The sequence below is a fragment of the Schistocerca serialis genome, chromosome 2 (genome assembly GCF_023864345.2).
Source record: "Schistocerca serialis cubense isolate TAMUIC-IGC-003099 chromosome 2, iqSchSeri2.2, whole genome shotgun sequence".
Taxonomy (NCBI): Eukaryota; Metazoa; Arthropoda; class Insecta; order Orthoptera; family Acrididae; genus Schistocerca; species Schistocerca serialis.
Window position 1 is genome coordinate 27,939,644 of NC_064639.1, and position 19,610 is coordinate 27,959,253.

At 46.5% G+C, this 19,610-nt stretch overlaps 1 protein-coding gene across 1 annotated transcript in view; it reads left to right on the top strand.

Moving 5' to 3' along the window:
* Nucleotides 1-568: 568 nt before the first annotated feature.
* The window catches only part of LOC126458639 (uncharacterized protein DDB_G0287625-like), a 130,164-nt gene continuing 111,122 nt past the window's right edge, over nucleotides 569-19,610 (top strand). Inside the window, exons 1-2 of the mRNA XM_050095807.1 lie at nucleotides 569-597; nucleotides 17,383-19,049. Of these exons, the coding sequence (XP_049951764.1) occupies nucleotides 569-597; nucleotides 17,383-19,049 (1,696 nt within the window). The remainder of the gene's footprint in view (nucleotides 598-17,382; nucleotides 19,050-19,610) is intronic.

Genomic DNA, 19,610 nt, shown 5'->3' on the forward strand with positions numbered 1-19,610 from the left:
TTTATATCGCCACAGTGTCATAATGTCTCAAAGCGTCAAGGTGATGCAAGGCGCAGAGTTCCAGGCACTTATGCTCCAGTCCTTTTGATGTCACCACAGCCTCAGTGCTGGCCTACTGGCAGCGGCCTTTCCCCAAAATTTCACACACTGGGTCAAATACTAAGTGTGGCTGCAGCACCGTAACACCATCATGATTCACACCCCTCTTTTCAGTTAACCTGCTTACTACCATAATAATTACTTGTTTTAACTCATTACTGAATGTATTTTAAAAGGTAACTATTGCAAACAAGGAAAATAATAAATTCAAACATAATTTTGGGATTTTAAAAAGCATAATGTAACTAATAATTTTCTAAAATTATTGGGAGAGCTCCCTGCTCTCGCTCCTGCCCGCCCAAATGATTCTTGAGGGGGCTCAGGCCCCCTCGGGCCCATGGAGTCAGCGCCTGTGCCAGGTACTCAGCTTTGTTGGAACACATGCCTGAATAGCTGTGCTTGTCCACCTGAACAAAACAGCAGTCACCAAGTTGATACTCAATAATTTACTTGGTTTTATTTTAACGCCATGGAATTTGATTCCATGAGACACATAAGGTAGTGCAGGTGGGAAATATTATCGACAGTTTTCAAATTATTTTGTCTCTTTTATATATATCACGTGCAAGAAGTGTTATTACTGCAAGATATTTATCTATAAAGTGAGTTGCTACCTTGATAGAATTCAAGATTCGAGGGATATTATTTATTCTTAATAGTTTCGATGTTAATTAATGATACTTGTGCAATTGCACAGTTCCGTTCATCAGTTCAACTTAAGTTGTTAAAACCGCTGCATTTTTGATAGGTTTAATAAACCTTATAAACAAGTTCAACAACATACATGTGTATGTGTGTCTTAAATAAAGCAATAGCAGAGAGAAAATAGTTAGGGAAACATATTAATAACCTTTTGCTAAAATTATCACTGATCACTCTTGTAACACATATTACACCATGGAGTCAATTTCAAACTGCGGTAGTTAAGTGTCAAAGAATATTACAAAGTTGTATCATTTATTAAAATCTTACCCTAAAAGAACTTAACAAATACTCGTGTTATATGCCGAAATAAGTTTCCTGAAATTCTTAATTGACATAAGAAGGCAGTTCATGTTTCTGCATGTGAATGTTAAGAAAGAACAACTGAACTGTGTACTCACCATGCACTGCATTAATCCAATAAATGAGACAGCCGATATTCTTGTAGTTGGACCAAGCGCTGGGAATTTCATGATCATCTGAAATCTTGTCCTCAGAGCTGCTGCTGGCACTCTTATCACCATCTGCTTCACCAAGATTAACAATGTTTTTCATATGGGTCTCCATAATTCACCCTCTCTCGCAAGCACCTTCAATATTTTTTTTCGTATGTAGAATCACCACATATCTACTGTAACTTCAGTGAAAGCCTGACGAAAGTTTCTAAATTTGTGGTAAATACCTATGTTACCAATCTTCTTAGGTCATTGGTCCCTAGGGTTATACACTATTTAATCTATCTTAAACTAACTTAAACTAACTTACACTCAGGAGAAAACACCTTGCAAACTGTGACAAGGAGTCTCAGGCCGCACAGCTCCCCTGTGCAGCTCGAAGCTCGATGAAGCAATTTTAACTCCTTGCTTTGTGAAAAAGGTGGACACTTATTATTTCTTGCTACATTTCCTTTTGCTTGAGCCCAAAGACACTCAATTGCATTGTACATGCAATGGTACAGTAGCAAACGAATAACCTTGTGACCAGCAGTTCTAGCTGATTTCATCAATCTTGTGTACAAAAGTTTGTGGCTTTTTGAATTCCTAAGGGAGCAAACTGCTGATGTCATTGGCTCCTAGGCTTACACACAACTTAAACTAACTTATTCTAAGGACAACACACACACCCACGCGCAAGTGAAGACTCGAACCTCCAGCAGGAGGGGCCGCGCAATCCACGACATGGTGCTCCTAACAGCGAGACCACTCCACATGGCAGTTACGGGCTTAACAAGCTGAAGCTGCTCTGCCTTTTTTGGTTCATCAGTGCAATTAACATTATGTCACTGCAACCAACTTAACAAATCACCTTTTCTGTTTGACATGGTCGGCAGTTTCTTCACTTGGGTAGAACAATAAGGTGCTTTATCTATCATTATAATAGACTTGGGAGGGATATTTCAAAGACGTTTATCCTGAAACCGTGAGATGTAGCTTGTGGCATTCATTTCTTCATGGATATCGCCTGACTACTTTGAAGGAAAAGCCTACAAAGCACCGTCTATGACTGCCGCACTTGTTCCAGCATGGCAAACAATTAATCTGCCACCTTTCCCAGTTGATTTTTGTAGAACTGAAGAACTTGTGTCATTAGTCCAAATGTGTGAAACACTGTTGTTTGTATTAATTCAAGTCTATCCATAAATATACTTCGTTACAGTCTATAGTGCACATTGTTTCTGAGGAAATTGCAATGCAGAATTACTATGTCCGTCCTCTCCATTACAAATTTATGATTGTTGAATGTTTTATACCTGAAGCCTAAAGAATTCAGAACCTAAGAAGGTGACATCATACTCCCAGAAAATAGCCCTGCTTCACGAAGAGAAACGATATGATTTTCTTTCAGTTGGCAATTCACCTTTAAAGTGATAATTGTAAATATAGTCCCAAATAGTGCACTGATTAAAATTGTCAGTAGTTCTCAATCATTTCCTACCCTTTCTGTGTTTACCTGACATGCTAAGCTTGAAGTCTTTCTCACCACTAGCAAGGCCTATGCGTTTTCCCTGAGTAACATGTTTCACTATAGCAGTTCCAATACCAAGCGCATCGGCTGTTCTTTGCACTACATTTGACACAGGGAGAATAGGTCCTTCATTATGCCTCTCACTTTCAAAGCAATCCTGCACATGAACAACAAATTCCCTCACTGCCATCCAGCACTAGCAGTTGCGACCATTAACTATACTGTCCAGCAGCAACAGGGTTGCTTTCTGTTTCTGCGACTGGAGCAGTCTCTTCGCACAGTAGGCGGGGCCATGGATCATTGTGTTTTTGGCCAACACTAAGATCTGGGTTTCTCTATTGGTTCCTAACCATACTAACTCAAGCCTGAATAAAAATAAGCCATATATTACAGATAACCGTACGCTGTTTTCGTTGTTCAAAATGCCACATTATGTTGTTAACAGCAGAAAACGACATACACATCATCATTCATATCACACTACAGCATCATAATGTATTGTAAGCAATGGTAAGAACAAATTTACTTTACTTTGGTAAGTTTGTTTTGTGACTTGTGTAGAAATTTCACATGGTCTACTATTTGTTTCACAGAATACAAAAAACTGAGTGCTTTGTCATCCGCCGTCAGATTGTTTGCCTGTAATAGGTACACTGTGTGAAGTGTTCCATCCAGGCACAGATGCAGCTGTCCTTTGCAGATGGTAATCAGTGGTAATGTAACTTGGAATTGCCAGAAATGACTGTCTGCATCACAATTTTTTTTCCTTGTGCTGTACTTTCAATTGTTGCACGTAAGTACTCAACAGATTTTCCAACATTTTAAAACTGTGGAATCTCTGTCTTGTCGTTGGCACATTTAATTCACTTATAGTGCAGGTTCAGAATCATAAACTGTAAATTTAGGAGTATATTTCCGTGAATATATTTTCCATCCTTCTTTTTGATCTGGGCTTTGGACCAGCACTGGCGAAGTTAAAAAATATATCTTTATGCTGTCTTTTGCTTTTTTATATGTATTTTTTTTCATTTTCAAAGTTTTTTTTTCTGATAGCACTGTTGTATTCATTCTTCATTGTGATTGGCAACTTGTTCCTGTGTGGTAATTTTCAAAACTGGGAACAACACACACCTCACAAATTTTACATTCGTACTTGCTTTTTCGACACATTTTCTGTTTCAAGCAAACAATGCATCTAGGCATTAGCATACTTTTCTAAGAATGCTCACTTGTTATACTGTTTGGAAAATGCCTTCCCAAAAACCTTGGAGGAGTATAATCAGAATACCTTCCTCTGTCAGCTTTTCTACGCTCTGATGCATACGTTTCTGGAAGTTCCCTTACCAACGACAGATAAAACTCTAATATCAACATCTTACTACCAACTGATCCCAAATTCAAGTTATATTCTACAATGATTTGTGGTTTCTTAATTTTCTCTCTAACATTCCTGTCAGTCTTTCCTTGTCAACAATTTCTGAGGTGTTACATGTGGTCAATGTCCACACTTCCCTTTTGTCACACCACTTTATGTGTTAGTGCAAATAAATTTAATGTCTTTCCATTTCAGTTTCTGCAGAACATTTGGCATGTTGCATCTGTTCTTATGGATAGCACCACATGTGTTTGTCCTGCAAGTGTGAAGCCAAGAAAATGTCTGGGCTCAAGTACCAATTATCGAGGTAGTGGGTATTGTCCACATTCTAAAAATTGCTTTATTAGTGTAGTTACTAATTTCCCATTCTCATATTTGTAAGTAAAAAATTTATGAATGAATCTGCAGAAAGTTTCCTTACCATCAGTCACTATCTGTAGATGTTGTTACTGTGCAACTGTACCTATCACCCTAGATTCGTAAACCTAGGTGAGAAATTTATGAAAGAAGCTGCAAAAAGCTTTTCTAACGACAGTCACAGTCTGTAGGTATAGTTACTGAACACCTGTACATGTTGAACTTTGTTCATCACTCTAGGTAGAAAATTTATGAAAGGAGCTCCAGAATGCTTCAAATCCATTTGCAACTCCATGTAGGTATAGTTACTGCACAGCCGTACAAATCGCCCTTGTTTGTTTCCTTTACACCCGTAACTATATGTAGATAGAGCTACAGCACAGCTGCACACGTCACAATTGATACTTAAGCAGAGGAAAAATTTTTGAAAAAAGGGGCAGAAATGTTCCTTACGGCCAGTTCTTATCTGCAGGTATAGTTATGGCACAGCTGTACGTGTCGAATATGATTCTTAACCAAAGGAAAAAAATTATGAAAGCAGCTGCAGAAAGCTTCCATACCACCATTAATTAACCGTAGTATAATTTCCGCAGAGCTCTACACATTGAACTCTGTTCTTAATCCTGGGTGAAAATTTATAAAAGAAGGTGCCAAAAGCTTCTTACCCACTTGTGACTCCCTGAATATAGTTACTGCTTACTCGTACACATCACCCATGATTCTTAACCCTAGGTGGAAAACTGATGAAGGAAGCTGCAGAACACTTTTCTACCACCTGCCACTATCTGTGGTTCTAGTTGCTGCACAGATGAGCATGCAAATTTTGACTCTTAACGAGCTGAAAAAATTTATGAAAGATGTACCACCAGTCACTGTCTCTATATATAGTTATTCCGCAGCTGTACACGTCACCAATGATTCTTGACCTGAGCAAAAATTTACAAAAACAGCTGCAAAAACGTCCTTACAATCAGCTACTATCTGTAGGTATAGTTATTGCCACACATCGCTCTTGATTCCTTACCCTAGGTGAAAAAATTATGAAACAAACTGCAGAATGCTTCTCTACCATAAGTCACTATCTGAAGATATAGTTACAGCACAGCTGTGCATATCACCATGACTTAGTACAATAGGTGAGGAAGTTATGCAATAAGCTGTAGAGTGCTTCCTTACCAACATTCACCATCTGCAGATATAGTTAATGCCCCAATTTTCTACCCTATGCAAAAAACTTATAGAAGAAGCTGCAGAAGGCTTCCTACCAACAGTCACCATGTGTTGATATAGTTACAGCTTTAGCTGAATATACCACTTTGATTTTCTACCATAGATGATGAAGTTATGGAACAAGCTTCAGAATGCTTCATTACCAACATTCAGCATCTGCAGATACCGTTACTGCACAGCAATACATATCGCACGATATTCTACCCTAGGTGAAGAAGTTAAGGGTGAAGCTGCAGAAAGCTTCCTTTCCAACATTCACCATCAACAGATATAATTACTGCCTGGCTGTACACATCACCTTCATTTTCTACCCTAGGTGAAGAAGACTTCTAAAAAAGCTGCAGAAAGCTTCCTTACCAACATTCACCATCTGCAGATATAGTTACTGCACAGTCTTATGTATAGCCTCGATTTTCTACCCTAGATGAAGAAGTTATGCAAGAAGTTGCAGGAAGCTTCTTTACTAACATTCACCATATGCTGATGTAGTTACTGCATAGTTGTACATAGTGCCTTGAGTTTGTACCCTGTGTTAGGAAGTTATGGACGAAGCTGCTGAAAGCTTCGTTACCAAGACTCACCACCTACAGATATAGTTACAGCACAGCTATATATATTTCCCGATTTTCTACTCTATGCAAAAAACTTATAGAAGATGCTGCAGTAAGGTTCTGTACCAACATTCACCTTCTGCAAATATACTTACTACACAGCTGAACATACATCTATCAATATTCATAATCCGCTCCACCTACTGCCGGGTCCCAGTACTGACGAGTCCTCTCCATTTGGCTTGGTCCTCCCACCATTCTTTTTCCTCCACTTGCCACCAGGTCACATGTCTCGTTTTGACAGATAATCTCACTGCCATTTTCCACTGTGTTTTTTGGTGCCCTCTATGTCTTTTTCCATCCATCTTTAGTTCTTCCATAACTTTGGGGTGTCTCTGCCGGTGTATCCTCTTAACATGCCCAAACCATCTTAATCTCTTTTTTTCTTCAATTTTTTCTCTTGTACTTTCCTGTTTAAGGTCCTTCCTAATCTCTACATTCCTGTTTTTCCCTTAACTGTTTTGAGAAATGTCATTTCCCCTGCTTGCGGACTGTCCTGTTTCTGTTCCTTTCTGTCATTTCTCATGTTTCTCCAGCATAGGTACAATAGGAAAGTAAAAATCTCATACATAAGAAGTTTTGCTTTTTCTGAAACTTCCTTATTCCAAATCAGGTGATTTATTGTTTGTTCGAAATTGGCTCCACTGTGTAACCTCCTATTAATATCGTTTGTTATTCTTCCATCCTTAGATACTTCAATACCTCAATACCTACATAACAGAAACTTTCTACCAATGTGAGGGGTTCTCCATTGAAGGTAATATTTCCTTTAATCCCTTTCTCTCTTCCAAATACCATTCCTTCACTCTTATCTTTATTTATTTTTAATCCATACTATTTTATTATTTCCTTCCACACATCAAGTTGTAACTGTACATCTACCTCTTTATCGCCCCATATTGCCATATCATCTGCAAAAATCATCATTTTGTCTTTCTCTTTTACTGTACCTCCAACTGCCCTATTCATTCCCTTCATCACAACATTAAAATGTGCAGGAGATAGAATACTTCCTTGTTTAAGTCCTTGACTTTTTTTTTTGGGGGGGGGGGGGGTTTAAGGGCACTCAACTACTGAGGTCATTAGCGCCCAGTCACAATTGTTAGAGCACATAGAATCTAGTAAAACTCATGGGGGGGGGGGGGGGGGAACACACACCAGAAAGTTCTTACAGAGATGCAGATAAAATAAGTGAAAGAGTTAGATGTCTTTGGACAAGCCAGTCAAAATAATGAAACAAAGAACACGAGCAGCTGCTCAAGCGTCATCAGCTAAAATAGCCTGTAAAGTAGATGGCAGAGACAGGACAACACGAGATTGACTAAAATGGGGACACGGCAATAAAACATGGCGCACTGTTAATGCATGACCACAAGGGCACTGCGGGGCTGGGTCACCGGAGAGCAGGTAGCGGTGGCTAAACCAGCAATGCCCAATCCGCAACCTGGTCAGAAGGACCTCTTCTCACCGAGATGGTCGAGAGGATGTTGTCCAAGCAGTTGGGAATGGTTTTACTGCCCGGAGCTTGTTTCCTTGAAGTGATGACCAAGTATCCCACCACAACGACACAAGCCTCTTACAAACAACCCCACTAACATCAGATGACGGGACACAATGGGAGGCTGGCCGAGGCAGGAGGACTGCAGCCTTGGCTGCATCATCTGCAGCCTCATTCCCAGGCATTCCTACATGGCCGGGGACCCACAGAAAGCTGACAGGAGAGCCATCTGCAACAAAAGAATGGAGGGACTGCTGGATCCGTTGCACCAAGGGATGGACCGGATATGGATCTCCAAGGCTCTGAAGAGCACTGAGTGAATCAGAGCAGAGTACATACGATGAATGTTGGTGGCGGCGGGCATACTGAACGCTCTGATGTAGAGCAAAAAGCTCGGCCGTAAAGCTGGAACATTTTTCGAGGAGCTGGTATTTAAAGGCAACAGCCCCGACGACAAAGGCACAGCCAACACCATCATCAGTTTTCGAGCCATCAGTGTAAATAAAGGTGTGACTGGCAAGTCACGCACGAAGTTCGACAAACCGTGAGCAATACACTGCGGCCGGAGTTCACTCCTTCGGGAGCGAGCTGAGGTCAAGATAAATATGAACCGGAGCCTGGAGCCAAGGTAGTGTCCGGCTCTCACCCTCTCTGAAGGTGGTAGGGAGGGCAAAATCCAATTGTCGAAGCAGGCGATGAAAGTGGACTCCAGGGGGCAGCAGGGCAGACATATACAACCCATACTGGCGGTCGAGAGAATCGGCGAAGAAGGACTGATAAGAGGGGTGGTCGGGCATTGACAACAGCCGGCAGGCATACCGACAAAGCAGTACGTTGCGCCGGTAGGTCAATGGTAATTCGGCAGCTTCAGCATAAAGACTCTCGACGGGACTAGTGTAGAATGCTCCGGTCGCAAGTCATAACCCCCTATGGTGGATGGAGTTGAGACGGCGTAAGAGGGATGGCCGAGCAGACGAATAGACAAAGCTCCCATAATCCAGCTTTGATCAGACTATGGACTGATACAAGCGAAGCAGGACAGTGCGATCCGCTCCCCAAGATGAACCACTAAGAACAGCGAGGACATTAAGGGAACATGTACAACGGGTAGCCAAATAAAAGACGTGCGGAGACCAACAAAGTTTCCTGTTCAGTGTGAGCCCTAGAAACTTAGTTGTTTCCATGAAGGGGAGAACAACGGGACCGAGTTGTAAGTATGGTGGAAGGAACGCTTTATATCGCCAAAAGTTGATGCAAACCGTCTTCTCTTCAGAGAACCGGAAGCCATTTGCCACACTCCATGAGTGTAGGCTGTCTAGACAACGCTGAAGGCAGCACTCCAGGAGGCATGTTCTCTGGGCACTGCAGTAGATCGTGAAGTCATCGACAAAAAGTGAGCCCGAGACATTAGGTGGAATGCAATCCATAATTGGATTGATTGCTATGGCAAAAAGGCTATGCTCAAGATGGAGCCCTGAGGCACTCCGTTCTCCTGGAGGAAGACGTTGGACAATACGGAACCCACACATACCCTAAACTTTCGATCTGTTAAAAAGGAATCAATAAAAAGGGGCAGGCGACTGCGTAGACCCCACCTGTGCATAGTGCGGAGGATAGCTCCTCTCCAACAGGTATCATAAGCCTTCTCCAAATCGAAGAACACGGCTACCATTTGCCGTTTCACAAACAGTTGTTCATGATGAATGTCGACAAGGTCACAAGGTGGTCAGCAGCGGAGCGGCGTCGACGAAAGCCGCATTGAACATTGGTAAGTAGCCGTCGAGATTCAAGAATCCAAACTAACCGAGCATTAACCATGCGCTCCATCACCTTACAGACACAGCTTGTAAGAGAAATGGGGTGGTAACTAGAAGGAAGGTGTCTATCCTTCCCAGGTTTGGGTATAGGAACAATGACAGCATCACGCCAATGCATGGGGAATTGACCTTCGGTCTAGACGCGATTGTAGGTACGAAGAAGGAAGCTTTTGCCTGCCGGAGAAAGGTGTGCCAGCATCTGAACGTGAATGGCATCTGGCCCCGGAGCAGAGGACCGGGACAGTGCAAGTGCACGTTCGAGTTCCCGCATAGTAAAGGGGACATTATAATTTTCCAGATTCAGCGAGTGGAAGGAAGGTCGCTGAGCCTCTTCTGCCTCTTTCCTGGGAAGGAAGGCAGTGTGGTAATGGGCGGAGCTTGAAACCTCCGCGAAAAAGCGGCCGAAGGCGTTGGAGACATCCACAGGATCAACAAGGACCTCATTACCTGAAGTCAGGCCAGGTTCCGAGGAGTGGGCTTTAATGCCCGACAGCCGGAGTAGGCCACCCCAGACGACAGAAGAGGGAGTAAAACTGTTAAAAGTGCTGGTGAAAGAGGCCCAACAAGCTTTTTTTGCTGTCTTTGATGACTCTACAGCATTGCACTCGGAGTCGTTTGTATCCAGTACAATTCGCCAACGTAGGATGGCGGCGAAAGGTGCGTAAAGCACGTCGTCGAGCACGGATAGCGTCTCTACAAGCCTCATTCCACCAGGGGATGGAAACGCGACGTGAAGAAGAGGTAGTACAAGGAATGGAACATTCGGCAGCATTGATGATAACAGCCGTGAGGTATTCGACCTGACTGTCACAACTGAGAAAATCGTGGTCGGGAAAGGTCGCCAGGGAGGAGTAAAGTCCCCAGTCAGCTTTCGGTATGGTCCAGCTCGAAGGACGTGGGGATGGGGTGTGGTGCAAGAGACGAACGACACAGGCGAAGTGGTCGCTCGAATAGGTGTCGGAAAGGACATACCACTCGAACCGAGGGGGCAAGAGTGGTAGAACAGATCGATAGGTCCAAGTGGGAGTAGGTATGAGTAGAGTCTGAGAGGAAAGTCGGGGCGCCAGTATTGAGGCAGACGAGATTGAGATGGTCGAAGACACCCGCCAAGAGGGAGCCTCTCTGACAGGATGCAGGAGAGCCCCAAAGGGGATGATGGGCATTGAAGTCGCCAAACAATAAAAACAGTGGAGGAAGCTGAACAATCAGCTGCATCATGTCAGACCGACTGACTGCGGATGACGATGGAGTGTAGACGGTACAAACAGAAAAAGTAAAGGCAGAAAGAGTAAAGGCAGAAAGAGTAATACGGACAGCTATTGCTTGGAGTGGGGTGGTCGATGGGATGGGATGGTAATAGACATCATCCCGAACGAGCAACATGACCCCACCATGAGCTGGAATACCGTCCGCAGGGGAGAGGTCAGACCGCTCCGAGGTATAGTGGGTAAAAGCAATACGGTCAGTTGGGCGCAACTTGGTTTCCTGCAGACTAACGACGAGCAGACAGTGCAGGCGGAGGAGCAGTTGTAATTCCTCCCGATTGGATCGAATACCTCTTATGTTCCAATGTAACAAAACCATCGCTAGTCAGAAAAAAAGGGAACGAAACGGATGAAGAGCGGATCACCTCGACGGCCGCGGAGGGCCAGGTTCGAGGGAACAACACTACATCCGGCGGGAGGCAGATCCTGTTCCATCGAGTCATCGCCAGCTGCGGCCACTTTCCCGGGTTGCGTAGGAGGGGCAGCATCATTCACCGACGAGAGGCCAGCTGAGCGCCTGGCAGCAGAGTGAAACTGAGGACGGCTGGGAGCAGCGACTCGCGGATGGAGCGTCAGACGAAACGGGCCGGGGTGGAGAAGGGAATAAAGACTTCTTCTTGGAGGCCTTCTTGGAAGTCCGATGAGGCACAGGGATGGTGGGCTGGACCCAAAGAAGGTCCTCACACGCAGGGTCCGTTTTGGAACGTCGGACCTCAGAGGCCGGGGTCCGGATCGTTTCCCCGATGGACGCCTGAGAAGAGGATCGCTTCTCAGGCGGCGGAGGGGGAGGAGGAGGAGGAGGAGGAGGAAGGGTGGCCCCTGGGGCAGAGGGGGCAGGGGCCATGAGGGAGGTGGATTTGGAAGGGAGGGATTTGGGAGGCAGAGGCATAGACCTCGGATGGGGTGAGGAGGTGGAGGGGGGACAGGATAGGGGTGAGGATACTGTGGAAGGAGTGGACACAACTGATGCAAATGAAGTTGTCAACATCACGGGATGGAGGCGGTCATATTTCTTGCTGGCCTAGAATAAGAGAGACGATCCAAAGTTTTTAATTCTTGAATCTTCTTCTCCATCTAATATGCAGGGCAGTCTAAAGATCTAGGCAAGTGGATGCCAGGACAATTGACGCACCGAGGTGGTGGGGTGCATGTATGTTCCTCACGAAGAGGACGTCCACAATCGCCACAAAGGGGCTCAGCCTCACATTGTGACGAGATGTGCCCGAAGTGCAAACACTGAAAGCAGCACATAGGAGGCGGGACGTAAGGTCGCACGTCACACCAGTAGCACATCACCTTTACCTTCTCCGGGAGAACGTCCCCCTCGAAGGCGATGATAAAGGCCCCGGTGTCGACGCGACGGTCTTTGGGGCCGCGCTGGACTCGCCAGATGAAATGCACGCCTCGGCGCTCCAGGTTGGCCCTGAGATCCTCATCAGATTGCAGCAGGAGGTCCCGATGAAAAATAACCCCCTGCGTCCTATTCAGTGCCAGATGCAGGACAATGGACACTGGGATGTCCCCGAGTCGGTCGCATGCCTGGAGTGCCGCCGACTGTGTGGCGGAGGTGGTCTTTACAAGAACGGACCCCAAACGCATTTTACTGAGAGCCTAGATTTCCCAGAAGATGTACTCGATGTGCTGGACAAAGAACATGGGCTTGGAGGTGGCAAACGTCCCCCCCATCGGTCCGAGAATAGAATAAATAGCGGGGGAGGTACTTCGCCCCAAGCCGGCGGGCCTGTCCTTCCTCCCAGGGAGTGGCCAAGGGGGAAAGGGCAGGAGAACCAGAACCAGAGACAGTACCTTTCTTTTTAAAAGACTCGGCCGCAGAGCAGCCTGATACATGTTGACGTTTCATCTGCGAAACGTCTGCCCCGATACCACCCACTCTGACCAGGGGCTCTCCCCACGGGCGCCACCCAGCCGCAGCAAGGGCCACCTGGCAGGACAACTGTTGCTGGGAGTCCTGATGCCCCAAGGAGACGGGCATCTACTCCTTGGCCGACGTGGGGAGGGTACAGCTCAGGTATCGGCAGTACGATCCATGTGTAGTCAGGGGCTACAACCTAGAGGGTACATGACAACCCCACCACAACGGGCTGGCTACTGTGCTGGATTTCGGGTGCCATGGAAAGTCCATCATGATCATAGGTGCAGATGGGGATGCAATATGGGCGTAACTTGCGTAACCCATCAGGCGTTTAGGCCCAATTTGAGGAATAGTGGGTGTGGTTACAACGCCGTTACAATGCTGAGTGCCAAGGTCTTAGTGCACTGAGGACCAGTGAGACACCACATAAGGCGTCCTTCCCCAAAAGGCTCGTACTTCTGTAGAATTTTGAAAAATGGAAGTCAAACCCCAAGGGGGGGCCATCACATGGAAGGCCGAAACGGTTGAAACTCCTTTTAGTCGCCTCTTACGAAAGGCATGAATACCTCGGGTCCATTCTTACCCCACACCTGCAGGGGGGGCTTGACTTATTTGGAAGCAAACAGAGTTCCCCAATGATGTTCTAGTTCTACAATTGTGTTCTCTGCACATTTAGTTTATTACATTAATGCATCTGTCATCTACATGTATCTTCTTCTTTCATCACAGAGTCTTTCCCTGTCAACAGGGACACATCCCTATCCTTTGTCTATAAAAACCATTATCACTATTTTTTTAAACTCCCAACTTTCTTCCACCAGTTGATAGACAGAATATATTAGGTTGATTGTGCTTCTTCCTTTCCTAAACCCATGCTGTTCTTCACTCAGCCGTTTTATATGTTTTAACGTATTCGATTTAGTAAAATTAATTCAAAAATTTTGGCTGTATGACTCATAAGGGTTATACCTCTGTGATTTTTCCAAAGACTTTTATTGTACACTCCTGGAAATGGAAAAAAGAACACATTGACACCGGTGTGTCAGACCCACCATACTTGCTCCGGACACTGCGAGAGGGCTGTACAAGCAATGATCACACGCACGGCACAGCGGACACACCAGGAACTGTGGTGTTGGCCGTCGAATGGCGCTAGCTGCGCAGCATTTGTGCACCACCGCCGTCAGTGTCAGCCAGTTTGCTGTGGCATACGGAGCTCCATCGCAGTCTTTAACACTGGTAGCATGCCGCGACAGCGTGGACGTGAACCGTATGTGCAGTTGACGGACTTTGAGCGAGGGCATATAGTGGGCATGCGGGAGGCCGGGTGGACGTACCGCCGAATTGCTCAACACATGGGGCGTGAGGTCTCCACAGTACATCGATGTTGTCGCCAGTGGTCGGCGGAAGGTGCACGTGCCCGTCGACCTGGGACCGGACCGCAGCGACGCATGGATGCACACCAAGACCGTAGGATCCTACGCAGTGCCGTAGGGGACCGCACCGCCACTTCCCAGCAAATTAGGGACACTGTTGCTCCTGGGGTATCGGCGAGGACCATTCGCAACCGTCTCCATGAAGCTGGGCTACGGTCCCGCACACCGTTAGGCCGTCTTCCGCTCACGCCCCAACATCGTGCAGCCCGCCTCCAGTGGTGTCGTGACAGGCGTGAATGGAGGGACGAATGGAGACGTGTCGTCTTCAGCGATGAGAGTCGCTTCTGCCTTGGTGCCAATGATGGTCGTATGCGTGTTTGTGGCGCTCACCTGCATAGCGCCAATCAGGACTGCATACGACCGAGGCACACAGGGCCAACACCCGGCATCATGGTGTGGGGAGCGATCACCTACACTGGCGTACACCACTGGTGATCGTCGAGGGGACACTGAATAGTGCACGGTGCATCCAAACCGTCATCGAACCCATCGTTCTACCATTCCTAGACCGGCAAAGGAACTTGCTGTTCCAACAGGACAATGCACGTCCGCATGTATCCCGTGCCACCCAACATGCTCTAGAAGGTGTAAGTCAACTACCCTGGCCAGCAAGATCTCCGGATCTGTCCCCCATTGAGCATGTTTGGGACTGGATGAAGCGTCGTCTCACGCGGTCTGCACGTCCAGCACGAACGCTGGTCCAACTGAGGCGCCAGGTGGAAATGGCATGGCAAGCCGTTCCACAGGACTACATCCAGCATCTCTACGATCGTCTCCATAGGAGAATAGCAGCCTGCATTGCTGCGAAAGGTGGATATACACTGTACTAGTGCCAACATTGTGCATGCTCTGTTGCCTGTGTCTATGTGCCTGTGGTTCTGTCAGTGTGATCATGTGATGTATCTGACTCCAGGAATGTGTCAATAAAGTTTCCCCTTCCTGGGACAATGAATTCATGGTGTTCTTATTTCAATTTCCAGGAGTGTATTTTTTGAATATGGGTACAATGTCTCCTCTTCTCCAATTGAAAGGTGTGGTACTAACCATTAACACAGTTGATAGTACTCTGCTGTACATATAGCCTTCACTTTCTACTCTAGGAGAAGAAGTTATGGAAGAAGCTGAAGAGAGCTTCCTTACTAACATTCAAAACCCGCAAATATAGTTACAGCACAGGTGCACGTATCACCATGATTTCCTACCCAAGGCAAAGATGTTATAGAAGAATGTGCAGAAAGCTCCGTTACCAACACTCAGCATCTGCAGATTTAGTTACTGCACAACTTACATACTGCAAAGGTTTTCTAACCTCGGTGACTAAGTTATGGAAGAGGCTGCAGGAAGCTCCCTTCCAACATCCAAAATCTGCAGATACATTTCCGGCACAGCTGTATATATCACACTTATATTCTACCCTAGGTGAAGAAATACTAGAAGGAGGTGCAGGAAGCTTCCATACTAACATTCACCATCTGTAGATATAGTTACTGCACAGCTGTATGTACCTCCTTTGTCTTCTACCGCAGGTGAAAATGTACTTCAAGGTGCTGCATAAAGCTTCCTGACATAGATTCTCCATCTGCTGATATAGTTACCGCACAGCTGTATATACCTCCATTATTTTCTACCCTAGGTTAATAATTACTGGGAGTGTATTAAAATTTGGACAGGACATTAAAATGTGGCATACTGCCAGCAATTGCCCACATGGAGAGAACAGCGCCGGCGCAGCCGTCGGCAGATGGGGATGGCTGAACCGGCAGTGTCCAATTTGTAACCGGGCCAAAACGACCTCCTCCGGCCGAGAAGGGCGTGAAGAGGTCGTCCAAGCCGTGGGAAGAGGTTTCAAGGCCCGTAGCTTGTTGTCCGTAAGTGCAAACCAATCGGCATGCCACAGCGATAAAATGCGCCGACAAATGACCCTGCTACAATTTGATGAAGGGACACAACAAGAAGCTGTCCGAGGCTGGAGGACCGCAGTCTTGGCCGTGGCATCCGCAGCTTCGTTCCCAGGGGTACTGACATGACCAGGAACCCACCTAAATCTAACCGGAGAACCGTCGTCCACCAGCTACTGAATAGAGCGTTGGATCCGGTGCACGAAAGGGTGAACCGGATACGGATCACTGAGGCTCTGGATGGCGCTCAGGGAATCGGAGCAGATAACATAAGCAGAATGTCGGTGGCAGCAGATGTAAAGAATAGCCTGGTAGATGGAAAATACCTCAGCTGTGAAGACTGAACAATGGTCATGGAGTCGGTATTAGAAACTGTGTGCCCCGACACTAAAAGAGCACCCAACACCCTCATTGGTCTTAGAGCCATCTGTATAAATGAAGGTCATATTAGTGAACTTCGAACAAAGTTCGACAAAATGGGAGCGGTATACCGAAGTGGAGCTAACCTCCTTTGGGAGCGTGCCAAGGTCAAGGTGAATGCGAACCTGAGCCTGAAGCCAAGGAGGTGTTTGTCTCTCGCCCACTCGAAAGGTTGCAGGGAGTAAAAAATCAAGGTGCTGAAGGAGGCGACGAAAACGAACTCCAGGGGGTCGCAGGGCAGAGACATACAACCCGTATTGACGGTCGTGAGTCGTTAAAAAAGGATCGATAAGACAGGTGGTCGGGCATTGACAATAGCCGACAGGCATACCGACAAAGCAGTATATTGCGCCGGATGGTTAGTGGCAATTCACTGGCTTCAGCATAAAGACTCTCGAAAGGACTAGTATAAAACGCTCCGATCGCAAGACGTAAACCCTGATGTTGTATAGAGTTGATATGGCGTAAGATGGATGGCCATGCAGAGGAGTATACGATGCTCCCATTATCCAGCTGTGAGCGGATGATCGACCGATATAGGCGAAGTAGGACGGTTCGATCCGCTTCACATGACATACCACTGAGAACACAGAGGACATTTAGGGAACAGGTACAATGGGCAGCCAAATATGACACAAGTGGAGACCAGCTAAGTTCCGTGTCAAATGTAAGAACTAAAAATTTTGTTGTCTCCACGAATCGGAGAGCAACGGGACCGAGTCGTAAGGATGGTGGGAGAAACTCTTTGTAGCGCCAGAAGTTTATACAGACTGTCTTCGCAGCAGAAAAACTGAAGACAGTGCTGAAGACAGTGCTGAAGACAGTGCTGAAGACAGTGCTGAAGACAGTGCTGAAGACAGTGCTGAAGACAGTGCTGAAGACAGTGCTGAAGACAGTGCTGAAGACAGTGCTGAAGACAGTGCTGAAGACAGTGCTGAAGACAGTGCTGAAGACAGTGCTGAAGACAGTGCTGAAGACAGTGCTGAAGACAGTGCTGAAGACAGTGCTGAAGACAGTGCTGAAGACAGTGCTGAAGACAGTGCTGAAGACAGTGCTGAAGACAGTGCTGAAGACAGTGCTGAAGACAGTGCTGAAGACAGTGCTGAAGACAGTGCTGAAGACAGTGCTGAAGACAGTGCTGAAGACAGTGCTGAAGACAGTGCTGAAGACAGTGCTGAAGACAGTGCTGAAGACAGTGCTGAAGACAGTGCTGAAGACAGTGCTGAAGACAGTGCTGAAGACAGTGCTGAAGACAGTGCTGAAGACAGTGCTGAAGACAGTGCTGAAGACAGTGCTGAAGACAGTGCTGAAGACAGTGCTGAAGACAGTGCTGAAGACAGTGCTGAAGACAGTGCTGAAGACAGTGCTGAAGACAGTGCTGAAGACAGTGCTGAAGACAGTGCTGAAGACAGTGCTGAAGACAGTGCTGAAGACAGTGCTGAAGACAGTGCTGAAGACAGTGCTGAAGACAGTGCTGAAGACAGTGCTGAAGACAGTGCTGAAGACAGTGCTGAAGACAGTGCTGAAGACAGTGCTGAAGACAGTGCTGAAGACAGTGCTGAAGACAGTGCTGAAGACAGTGCTGAAGACAGTGCTGAAGACAGTGCTGAAGACAGTGCTGAAGACAGTGCTGAAGACAGTGCTGAAGACAGTGCTGAAGACAGTGCTGAAGACAGTGCTGAAGACAGTGCTGAAGACAGTGCTGAAGACAGTGCTGAAGACAGTGCTGAAGACAGTGCTGAAGACAGTGCTGAAGACAGTGCTGAAGACAGTGCTGAAGACAGTGCTGAAGACAGTGCTGAAGACAGTGCTGAAGACAGTGCTGAAGACAGTGCTGAAGACAGTGCTGAAGACAGTGCTGAAGACAGTGCTGAAGACAGTGCTGAAGACAGTGCTGAAGACAGTGCTGAAGACAGTGCTGAAGACAGTGCTGAAGACAGTGCTGAAGACAGTGCTGAAGACAGTGCTGAAGACAGTGCTGAAGACAGTGCTGAAGACAGTGCTGAAGACAGTGCTGAAGACAGTGCTGAAGACAGTGCTGAAGACAGTGCTGAAGACAGTGCTGAAGACAGTGCTGAAGACAGTGCTGAAGACAGTGCTGAAGACAGTGCTGAAGACAGTGCTGAAGACAGTGCTGAAGACAGTGCTGAAGACAGTGCTGAAGACAGTGCTGAAGACAGTGCTGAAGACAGTGCTGAAGACAGTGCTGAAGACAGTGCTGAAGACAGTGCTGAAGACAGTGCTGAAGACAGTGCTGAAGACAGTGCTGAAGACAGTGCTGAAGACAGTGCTGAAGACAGTGCTGAAGACAGTGCTGAAGACAGTGCTGAAGACAGTGCTGAAGACAGTGCTGAAGACAGTGCTGAAGACAGTGCTGAAGACAGTGCTGAAGACAGTGCTGAAGACAGTGCTGAAGACAGTGCTGAAGACAGTGCTGAAGACAGTGCTGAAGACAGTGCTGAAGACAGTGCTGAAGACAGTGCTGAAGACAGTGCTGAAGACAGTGCTCCAGGAAACACGTACGCTGTGCACTGCAATAGATGGTAAAATCGTCCACGAAAAGGGAGCCTGACACATCAGCTGGGAGGCAATCCATTATTGGACTGATCGCTATGTTGAAGAGAGCGTCGCTCAAAACTGATCCCTGTAGCACCCCATTCTCCTGGGGAAAGGCATCTGACAGGACAGAACCCACACATACCCTGAATTGTCGATCCATTAAAAAGGCATGCATAAAAGGAGGGAGGCGACCGCAAAGGCCCCATGTATGCATGGTGAGGAGAATGCCCACTCTCGAACAGGTGTTGTAAACCTTCTCCAAATCAAAGAACACAGCCGGGGTTGGGCGCTTCCGCAAGAAGTTATTCATAATGAAGGTCAACAAGGTAACCAGATGGTCAACAGCAGAGCGGCGCCTACGGAATCCACATAGTACATTGGTAAGTAGGTGTCGAGATTCAAGCAGCCAAACCAAACGAGAGTTGACCATTCACGCCTTCACCTTGCAGACACAGCTGGTAAGAGAGATGGGTCGATAACTGGAGAGCAAGTGCTTGTCCTACCC